The 12,255-nt window shown below is 27.8% G+C and overlaps 1 protein-coding gene across 5 annotated transcripts in view; it reads right to left on the minus strand.

Moving 5' to 3' along the window:
* Positions 1-217: 217 nt before the first annotated feature.
* The window catches only part of LOC107451508 (uncharacterized), a 164,960-nt gene continuing 152,922 nt past the window's right edge, over positions 218-12,255 (minus strand). For all 5 annotated transcript variants that reach the window (XM_087154711.1, XM_016067629.4, XM_016067632.5 and 2 more), the window contains 2 exons: positions 7,907-8,179; positions 218-1,342 (listed from right to left, as the gene is read on the minus strand). In XM_087154711.1, coding sequence (XP_087010837.1) covers positions 1,070-1,342; positions 7,907-8,179 — 546 coding nt within the window. In that variant the 3' untranslated portion in view covers positions 218-1,069. The remainder of the gene's footprint in view (positions 1,343-7,906; positions 8,180-12,255) is intronic.

Below are 12,255 nucleotides of genomic sequence, written 5' to 3' on the forward strand. Positions count from 1 at the left end.
GTCCGATTAAAAGAAAAATCATTTTGTGAAGGGTCCGTTTTTATGAAAAGATATTTTGTGAAAGGTCCGTTAACGGACGCAAATTTCTTCTAAAGAGACCCCTGAATTGGCCAGGGACTGTATGCCTTAAAGTTCTGGAATGCAGTGTAAGAGCATAAAGAAGTAAAATGAGCTGTAACAGTTATTATAATCATGTGTATGTCATAACAAATCAAACTAAACGATAAAAGTGTACATTTATTGCTTTTAACAGCCCTAGTATGGTAATAACAAAGGTAAAATATTTTTTAATGAACAAATAAAATAGTCATTCTTACAAGAATAGAGTACTACAGTATGTTTTCTTTTTAAATATACAATTTATCTTGATGAACAATTTTCAACAACATTCTAATGTTTTTACATCAAATTAATATAAATAGATAAAAAGCTTTTGCTCACAAGTCACAGGCTTAGCACAACTCTTTACTAAATTATCAATAAAAAAAGAGAAAATAAGTCAAAAGCTATGACATAAATATAAGAGTAAATCCTTAATTTATTGGGGGGAAAGAGTTTCACTAACATAAAGCATAAAATATAATAAATAGAGCCATTGCAAACATATACTAAATTACAGCATAAAATGAAAAACGCATTATAAAATTTATATTGTACAATTCACAAACAAAATCACTTGGATTGACAAAGTATAACGTTCAGCATCTTGCAAGCAATTGTAATTTCTTTTCACAAATATATCATTTTTTTCCTATTTACAAGCATTTTAACTGTAATGGCACTGCCAAGCTAAACATAGCTCTTGTCAACAAATGGCACACTTCACAAATATCACACATAATACTTGTAAAAATATTTCTGTAGAATTTCAAATCTAACAATACCAGTTTGAATTAAAACAATTGGAATTTGGAAAATACTACTTTCAGATTATAAAAGCATCATGGATAATAAGACAATTTCTTATCACTTGGCTTATCTAATAAGAATAGATCACTAAGCAATAAGAATTGCCAAATTATTTTTAGTTACAATTCTTTTTAAAAAAAAACATGCATGTAAATGATGCTTAATAGTTGGCACTTTTCCAAACATGAGACACAACACTGAGTGCAGCCAATTGTTCTTCTCCTAAATTGATTTTTTCATCGATTTCTCGAATGTCAATCAGAAATTTTGTTTTCATTTTTATAAAATTTTCATATTTTGCATATTCTTCATCTGTAAAGTATTTGAGAAGGAATATGGAAACTTGTTTACTTCTTTTGTCAATACTTTCTTTCAGCCTACAAGCATCTTCATACTGTTCTTTCAGTTTATTTCTTTTGGATTCAAAAGTTTTCTAGAAGGAAAAACATTTAATAAATAATCTAAATAAATTATTTATAATATGAATATAATTATACTTTTTTCATTTTAAGAGGTATTTTTTCCTTCTCACCAAACATAATTGTCAAAACAAAGTAGATAGAAAGAACTAATTCAAAATATGCCTTTAAACATTTCACAAATAAACAAAAATTCAAAGTAAGGCCATACCTTTCAAAATGTCTAAAATATATAACAGGGTGAGTAATGAGATTTTCAACAAAAATAAGCATCTTTTAAGTGCTTTTTTAGCACTCAAAAAATATTTTTAATCACTTTCCAAAAAAAAAAAATCATAATTAGGATCTGTGCAGTAATAAGAAATGTTTTCTATCGTTTAAAGTTCTTAATTTGTAAGCAGAAAATTAATAAAATTCAAAAACATTTTCACAAACTTCACACAATTATGATAAAATAACTAGTTTCTGATAAATATTGCAGAGAAAATTGTGAAAATCATGCATTTTTTGTAATTTAGAAGGACAATCGACACAGCAAAGAAAAAATCTCTTTTTATTTTGTAAATTTAAACACTTTGCACAAACCCCCAAATAAAAAAAAAAGTATCTTTAAGGGCTTTTAAAAAATTTAAATAAAAAATAAGCATCTTTATGCACTTTCTAAAAATGCTAGACACCCTGTATAAGAGCTACCCTTTTAGAAAGAGAGAAATATAGCAGGAATTATTTTAGAATTCAAAACTTCACCAACTTTGCATAATTTTTTTAAAGGTCAAATTTTAAATATTTGGGAATCATTTTACTGTCAATTTATTGTTGTTACTCTTTAACTCCATGTTATCTAAGCGTATCTCAATTAGTATGACATAACCTCTATTAAATAATAACTCTGTTTTTGCCCTCCCCCCATTTGTCTTACTGATAAATGTGTAACATGTTTAAGTTTGAATAAATTTTACTATTCAAAGTTTTAAACGTCATATTTTCTCTAAACTAACTTTCTGAAAACACCTAACAATAACAATATTGGTAAAATTTTATAAAAATAAAAAAGAATCATTTTTTTTAAAAATAATGGTTGTTATATTTTACATATTCTGACAAGGCAGCAAGCTTAAATTTTACATGTCTTGAAAGATACTGGTTTAGTAAATATGAATATCAATTTATTTGAGAAAATTAAAAACATATTTAATATTTTCCCATCTATCAGATGGTTGACTTTCAGTAGGTTTCTATTTATTTAATAAATTTTTCAATTAGGGGAAAATTCTTGAGAGTGTAGTTTCTGATAGATTGGGTTAACCAAACATGTTTTCAAATGACATTTAAAAGAACATTAAAACTGGCTGAAAAAAACAAAGCATTTTATCACTATGCACTTGAAAAAAGTCAAATTTTATTTTATCCTATTTTATAAAAAATAGAAATGAATCGGTTAAAAACTTCTTGTCCATAATGACTAAGACATAGGAACTTCTTATATTTTTAGTTATGTCCCACAAGAAAGTATTCTGTGCACTTAAAAACTTTATTCTCTTTTAATATGATAATCCATTGATAGAGAGTGCTGATCATATTTTAAAAATTTGTAGCTAGATTAAGCGTTGGATAAGGATTAAACATATCTCCTATTTACTGAGGTACAAACAATTACCATTTATTTAAAAGCCACTGGGTTAACCATATAATGAATCTCAGTTACTTAATTGGTTATTCAAGCAAGGACGTCAAGCAATTTGATTAAAATTATTAAAATCAGTGATTTATAATGCCAAAATTAAAAATAAATATATTGAGATGACAATTTAACACTTTAACAAAGATGACACTTAAATAGAGATTTTAAGCATAGAGAGCAAAGATTATGGTCTTTCAAAAGTAATAAAATGACTAAAAAACTTTAACTAGCTTAAATAAAGTTATCAAAAATACAGATAATAAATAAATGAAAGAAAAAAAACTTAAATCATTTTAAAGCAGTTTCATAAGTGAAAAAAATGTTTAATTGACAGGTATAGGATGTCCTTTTTTTTAATCTTACATTCAATGTCAAAAGCATTTACATAAAAGAGGGATTTTGCTTAGCAATATGCAGTAAATTCCCAATATTCCACTCAATTTATTGATGACCTAGATCTAAAAAAAACTTTGTCGACCGAAAATTATACTTTAAATGCAATATTTAACTACAACTAGTATTTTGTCCAGAAGAAATTTTTGTTTTAATAGGATAATTTCTCCGAATAGTTTATAGCACTATACTTTGCTCAGTTGCAATTATGTCTCAAGATGCATAATCTGTGAAAATTTCTCCCATAAAATTTTGACAAGAATATTATCCCTATTTTCCTAATCTTCCAACATTTTTAGTCATAAAAAAGGTGCTAAAAAGCTGCCAATTATAAAAGTATAAAACTATAATTATATTTAACTATTTTGCAGATTATGTCTGGAATTTGTTTACCTGGAATTGTTCTATCGTCTAGATTGGCAGAAATGTGGATGTTAACTGTACAGTCAGCGAAAAATAAAAATGATCACCTTAATAACCTTTGAATAGTTGGTAAGATTTTCAATTTGTAATGTGTTATTAAATTTTTAACTTGTAATGTGTGTGTGTACCAATAAAACAGTATAACAACTATGTTTTATTTAAAACATGAGAAATACAAATTGACAAACTCACAACATGAATGTTTGAGAAGAAGTGAGACAGAAAATCAAATGTAGTTGCAATAGAATTATAAACGCAAAAATTAAGGTGCGCCCATGTGTCAGTTTGAACATTCTCTTATTGAATCAAGAATTCATTCTCTATTCACAGGTAACAACTCAACTAATTTAACTATTGATCGCTTGTTAAGTCCTTTTGCAGTTTTCACTGTAACAATTCAAACAATATCATCCTACCTAGATATACTTCAATCATTTTCCCTATATGTTAAGTAGCAGGTGGAAGAATGTCCTTTTTTAGTATATATATATTAAAGAATGATTTTTTTTAATCATAGTAAAGTATTGAAAAAGGAGAGAAACTTAAAACTTCCGATGCTCTCTTCTGTCAATGAAAATTTTGCACGGGGGAAAAAAGAACCTATTTCTAAAAGCTATAAGTATGATCTTTCAAATTGTCCCAATAGCTTTGCTAGAGACCGGGATAGCCTGGTTGGTAGGACACTGAGCCCATGTCCAGAACTTCTTGGGTTCGATCCCCGCAGGTCAAAAACTCCCCCTATAGTAAATGGTGCCTTATGTATGCTAAATCTTGCGAGTCACATGGTAGTCCTCCATGTTTCCATAACAAATCATACCTCTGTAGGTACTGATCCAGGAGTTTCCTTGTCTTCCGGATTGGTTCAAAATTACAAGGCTACAAAGTTGAACATTAGTAGTCATAAACCCAAAATTGGGTCTGTTGTTCAACGACAGACATAAAATAAAAATAGCTTTGCTTATGTTTAATCTTCCATAATATTTACTGCTAAAAAAAATTGTTTACATAGAGTTAGCATAGAAATATTTCATACTTTTGTCTAACCCCAGTACAATCACTGTACCTTTTAACAGTTTTACCTGGTCTAGGTTCTAAAAACAGAATATTCTAAAATTTAAAAGCAATAGTACTATTGGTATAATAATAGCTTTTAATAAATCTAATGAAGAGGATTGGAAGTACATTTCAAGACAAGTAATTGAAAGAAGAGGAAAAGTATCAAATTAAAAAAAAAATATGACTACCTGTTTTCCATCTACAAAATTTTTAAAAATATGGGCATTTCTTAATTTGAAATGATGCATAATACGATGTATCTTTTAATTTAGATTTTAAGCACTCTTTTATTGATCAAATGGCATGAAAATCTAGATTTAGGTTTAAAAAAATCCGAAAACTTTAAATAGATAAAAAATCTCATAAGTTATGGTTCAAAATTTTTTCATCGTTAACAAATTAATTAATCTTAATTCCCCATTATATTAAGTATTTATTTTCGGGTCAAGTACTCACAACTTTATGCAAAAGAATCAAAATTTTTTAACCAATCATTCAAAAGATATGAAAAGAAAGCGACAAATTAAAAAACATTAGAGTAAACTCGAATTTGATAGGGAAAAAGATAGAAAAAGTGTGTTTTTAAGTCAAGTTAAGCATATTCTGCCAGCGTTAAAGTTAACTATTACTTATATTTAAGAGATTTATTTGAGATATTACTAAAACACTTTAGAGAAAGAATATCTGACTAACCTTTCAAAAGTTATAAGATTCTTTTTTTTTTCTTACTGAATGTGCACAAAAATGTCAAAAGGAAAACATTACTTATATTATGAGTTAAGGAAGATATTGTTTGGTATTATTTTACTAATTAAATATTAGATTTCTTTTCAATTTGTAAAGGCTTTAACTCAATTAGTACAGAAAGGACAAAGAAACTGGAAAGTAATTATCTTCATTTTTCTAAAATTGAATCAATCATGAATTACATAAATATCAAAATATACTCTTACACTTGTCAAAATATGTCTTAAAATACTCTATTATAGCGTCATTTACAAATGATGTCAAGCTTGAAAGAGGAGAAACAGTTTTATAACCTAACACTGTGACAACACACAGATTAATTAATATAAAGATTTATTATTAGTAGATTAAATATTTTACATTACAGTAATTTCCGGTAAATAGGCCGCACAGTCGTACTGGCCGCACCCGCAAAAAACATCGCTAAAAATTTCAATTTTCATCTTACTGGCCGCACCTTCATAAAGTCTGCACTTTCGTTTTTTCGATCGACCATCAATTTTTTTTCAAATATCACATGCGTAAAAATACACATAAAAAATAATAATCTTTAAAACATAAACTCTATACTTAGAAAAAAATTATTGATAAATATTTTTTTTTTTTATGTATATTTATCATAAAAAGAAAGAATTGAGAATGATACTTACTTACAGAAGAAACATGTATAACCAATTAAAATCATAAGGTGAGGATGTGTATGCGATAAAAAATTAACTAATCACAAAAGAAATCAGCATTTATTTATTTATACTTCTCAAATATTTTTGAGCAAATATCTATTCAAAACCATCGAAATCTGATTCATCACCGCCCGATATTCGGCACTTAATCTGATCTTTTTTTCTTTTTTTTTTCTTGGAAGAAATTTTTATTAATAAGAGAAAAAAAATCGGTAAAATTCCCTTTTTATTTGAATTTTATTCTATTGAAGTAAGTAACTTTATTTTATCTTTTAAAAGTAAAAAAAAAAAAAAAAAACAAGAAAAAAAATCTGTGTCAAAGGAAACATCTGTTTCTAAAAGCAGTTTAAAATAAAGTGAAAGGGAAAAGTAAGAACATCTGCATTTCCAATGAACAAAATAAAGAAATGCAAGTTGGAAGAAACTGATCAATCAATCTTGACAGCTGTGCAATTGCTCTACTCATTTGTCCCCACATTTCCCCCTTCAGTTTGACCATAAATTAGCCACACCCTTTTGAAATTGAAACTACCAAGTGGGATGGATACAAAATGAATTCTATCCCTTTTGAGGCTTTTTTTATTTGATGTAAATCAATCTCTTTTGTTTTTTTTATTAGTTATTAACTGCTATTTTTTTGTTAATTGATAGCTATTTTTTTTAAAAATCGTATTTAGTTGTTAGCTTGTTTTTCTTTTATCATTATTAGTTGTTAGCTTATAAAAAGTATATATTGTTATTTCTATAATATAGATAATTATTTTAATTAATGAATTTTCTTAAGATGGGACATTTTTAAATTCACCCCATCATAATCTACGATCAAAACTTCACTAAATTTATTGTAATTAATTAATTTTCGGAAATTAACAGTATAATTGAATTATCGTAATATATGGGCGCCATATTGGAATTTCCGAAAGAGATCCAAAATTCGGCAATTTCGTTCGTCAAATTCATTTAAAAAAAGAAAGAAAAACGTTTTCAGAGTAAAAATTATGAATTAGGTTCGTTATTATGGAAAATTTTCGGTAAACATCTGTTTTTGAATAAATCCACCATGATCAAAAAATTCTCACGTGTGGCTTGGGATAAACAAATTCTATGTATAGGCCGCATTGTGACAGCCCAACTTTTAAACACGTAAAGGCCGCGGCCTACTTACCGGAAATTACTGTACTTGTTTCTTTTACTTTATTAAATTCACATCTTACAACTATTAATATACTAGCAAATGACATTAAAACACATATTTTGAAGTTTAAAAATAAAATTTGAAACCATCATCTCTATATTTTTTTTAAATTGTTATTATATTTTGCTGTGATACATAGTGACAAAGGGGAGGATGGTGGGCCAAAAATATAGAAAAAAGTGTGGCATCATTTGAAGGCGGCACCTATGTATTTAATAACTTAGTAAAATATAATTTTTCTTAATAACTAAAGTTGCAAAGACATGCAATTTTAATTTTTTTTTTTAAAAACCGAATTTCCTTTTATTCTGAGTAAAATGAGGTAAGATCAATTACTTAAATTGATAAAAAATGAAAATCAGCAGTAACAAAATTCTTGCCGATCAGGAATACATCTTACCTTTTCATCTTCACTGCATTCATTTGAGAAATTCTTCAAAACATTTTCAGCTTTCATTAATCGTCCAGAAATGGACAACAATAAATTGACTATTTTTTCAAGTTCTTCAATATGGAGGAAATACTTTTCTGATTCATGAGATTTAGCCAATTCTTTTAGACGATCAGATATTTCTAATCCAATTTGATTATTTTTAAGTAATTGCAGTCGAATAGTATTCTGTTCTTCTCTCAGAATATCAAGTTTCTTTTTGATGCTAATTATCAACTCTTCCTACAAAAAAAAAATATATATATAAATAAATAAACTATTTTCAATTTCAGCAAAGGTAAAAATAAGGTTTTTTTGTCAAAAAATAAATATTAAAAAAAATTATTCGTAAAAGAACACACAAGGTTCCAAATATCGAAAAATTAAATGCACAAATTAAGAAAATAAAATGTACCTAAAATTCATATTAGCTGAGTGCTCATTAATAATAGGAGAGTAAAATTTGTAATTGCATTATCTTTAAAACATGCTTCATTATAGGTTACCATAAATAACCAAAGTCCACTTTTATTTGTAATGTCTAGTAGAAATGTGTCATTTTTATAATCTCTAATTCTGTGTTATAACAATTCATTGCTGATTATTACTACGGAAGTTAGGAAAGTTAAAAATTAAAATTTTTTAACATAATAAAAAATTTAATTCTTACTGCGACTTTGAATTAGACTTGTTCTTACTCTACTTAAAACAGTAAGTAACTAAAATACATATAGAATAAAACAAGATTGGGGTCGAGATTGTCATTCTCTGTGAAATAAATTTATTTCTTTATTTATTAAAATAATCTGACCAAGTTCATTATATTAAGATCCATATCTAAATAAGCAAAAGACAAAAAAAAGTAAAAAACAAAATAATTTTGACAGTCAAATGGCTGCCCCTGTGGCAGAATTTTTTTGAGCTATCTGCGACAAAACTCTCTAGCACTAATGTCTTTCTGTAAGATACTTTTAATAATAACAAACATATATATTGTTAATTTAAAATAACAAAAGCGGTGCATTTACAAAAGGGGAAAAAAACTACATATATATTTTTTTAACTGAACATATAATAATTTTTTATTATGGGAGATATTCTTGCATTTTGTTGGAGAGGGAACGCACAAATTATTTCCTTCTTCCCATTTCATAAATAATCTTCACAATAAAAAAAATTTCAAAATCATGAAGTCCATTGTAGTAATTGCCGAAAAAAAGACTCCTCATATGCATGTTTGGTTTTGAGATTAGGTTGTTGTAATAAATAATATCGCATAAAAAATATTGGATTTAAAAACTGTGGAGAAATCAATAGCAATTACAGGCAAAAATTTGATAGAATTATTGCTTTAAAATGTAAATACTCAAATGCATGATTCGAATTTTGTATATTGTTTGAAATATATCAGGATACTTAAAAACCACATGAAAATCAATATCGCAGGGATGCTACTCGCAAAATATCAAATTGTCTCACCAGAAATTGCATTTCGTCTCAGTTAAAATCTCTTTTTGGCTCAGTTTGTCTCAGCTAAAATTATTTTTTCACTCAGTTTATCTCAGCTAAAATGATTATTAATCAGTTTGATAACAATAAAAAAAAATTTACAGGATCCATAAAACCATTAATAGCATACTAGGAGTACTACAATTATACATACATTCACTATTGCTAGGATTTTAAAAAACCTGCATATGATTGATTATAAGAGCCCACAAAATTGGTTTATGGACTCTGTTGTTTTCATATATATTGCATTTATCATTTATGCCAATGAATAGTATCTGCTCCAGAATTTTACAAAGTAAATTTTAACTTTCTTATTTTTTAAAATATAATGGTGTTAACTTTCTAAAAAGAAATATCTATTTAGTTTCATTTCAGTAATTCAAAAGGGAAAATACCCATTTTATTTTGAGCTCAAATTTCATCTCAAAATATATAACTATTCAGTTACAATGGCAGGTCTACAGATTTCAATAATTAAAAGAGAAATTCAGTAATTAAATAATGCGAGTTTAAGAAAATGCAAGTAACACAAAAAAAAAACACTCTTTGATTGAATTCAGGAGGTGCAGTGAAATTTTGAAATATTTAAGGTAGGAATTTTTCAAGAAAATTTTAGGGAGCACTTAATAGCCAAAAATTAGCATATATACATTTTTATATCAAAACAGAAATATATAAAAACTATTATAAGCAATTTAAAAAGACACATATAAATATAATTTTCTTTCTAAATTGACTTGCATCCGTCATTAAGTATAAAAGTAAACTTTTTAGTTAATTGGCATTCACTAGTAGATTGTAATTTCTTGCATTCACAAGATCAGTTAGTTGACTATGTTCTTTTAATTTAGATAGCTAAATATACAATCATAAAATGTAATTATGAATGCACTTAGTAACTGTTTAAATGCAACAACTGTAGAAAAATATATCACATCTTTACAGTAACTAATTCAAGAAAAAGCTTAATTCTACTGCTTTCTAGAATCGTGATACTGGATTTTAAAATTGTGTGAATATGAATTGCGATTTTGGGTTTTAAAACCGCGTGAATATGAATCGCGATATTGGATTACAAAACCGTGTGAATATGAATCACGATATTGGATTTTAAAATAGCGTGAATATGAATCGCGATTTTGGATTTTAAAATCGCGTGAATATGAATCGCGATATTGGATTTCAAAATCGCGTGAATATGAATCACGATATTGGATTTTAAAATCGAGTGAACATGAATCGCGATTTTTGATTTTAAAATCAAAGTGAATATGAATCACGATATCGGATTTTAAAATCACGTGAATATGAATCGTGCGGTTGGATTTTAAAATCGCTTGACTATGAATCGCAATTTTGGATTATAAAATCATGTGAATATGAATCACGCTGTTGGATTTTAAAAACACGAAAATACAAATCACGATATTGGATTTTAAAATCGCGTGAATATGAATCACGATTTTGGATTATAAAATCACGTGAATATGAATCGCGCTGCTGGATTTAAAAAACACAAATCACGATATTGGATTTTAAAATCGCGTGAATATGAATCACTATTTTGGATTTTAAAATCGCGTGAATATGAATCACGATTTTGAATTTTAAAATCACGTGAATAAGAATAGCGCTGTTGGATTTTAAAAACGCAAAAATACAAATAGCGATATTGAATTTTTAAATCGCGTAAATAAGAATCACGATGAATAATTTTTAGATCACGTGAATACGAATCGCAATGAGTAATTTTTAAATAGCGTACAAATACGAAAAACGAGATATGATATTACAACTGCGTGATAACGAATCGCGACGTTGGATTTTAAACTCGCGAGAATACAGATCGCGATATTGAATTTTTAAATTGAGTGAATAGGAATTGCTAGTACGATTTTTAAACAGCGTAAAAAAAAATCGCAACACATAAGTTTTAAATCAGTCAAATACGAAAATCGATGATTGATATTAAAATCGTTTGATTAAAAATCGCGATTTTAGCATATTCCAGAGCAGTTCCTAATATTTAAAATTCCGAAAATCAGCCAAACGAAAAAAAAAATCAAATATCGGTGGTCGAAACGAAACGCTTAGACTCCTTTCCACTCTATAGCGGAAGTCGCGGGAATCCGACTATCGTTCCGGCGGCTTGGGTTTCTCTAATTGGACTCCCTAAAAATTTTAGTTTTCTGAACATGGTCGAAAATTTTAAAAATTGGGAGAAAAAAGCGGATTTCCGCTTTTTCGCGGAAGTCTTTCATCCCGTGGAGACGTGAACGGCAAAATGCTCTCCAATGACTCACGGCGATGCGGATTAATATTTGAAACTGAATTCAGGTTTGTCAAATTTTGAACGTTTTGTTTCAGAATGGCGCAGGTTTGGCAGAAACTGAGCTGAATTTTGCAAAATGGCGCAGTTATGCCGTTTTGTCTCAGTTTGTCGCAAATGGTGCAGGCGTAGCATCCCTGCCATATCCATGAGGAAGGTCATCGTATTTCACGTGAAAAAGCAAGGGTTTTTGGGTCCCATAATTTAAGATTCTTAGTTTTTATTAATAAAAAAATAATAACTTAGTCGAATTCACACATTCTAAAATTTTACATGCAGTTAAAATACTGTATTAAAATCAACGAGATATTAAAAGCCATGTTGAAAACGGTAGTAATAATAGCCGAAAAAGCTATGTATAAACTCACATGAATTTCATGACATTGTTGCAAATTTTGTGTATCAAAAATAAATTACTCAAATGCACGTTTTCAAATTTGTTGGAGATATCATATTTAAAATAGCGAATGGCCTTGAA

This window comes from Parasteatoda tepidariorum, chromosome 11 (genome assembly GCF_982258835.1).
Source record: "Parasteatoda tepidariorum strain Cologne lab strain chromosome 11, Ptep-v5.0, whole genome shotgun sequence".
Taxonomy (NCBI): Eukaryota; Metazoa; Arthropoda; class Arachnida; order Araneae; family Theridiidae; genus Parasteatoda; species Parasteatoda tepidariorum.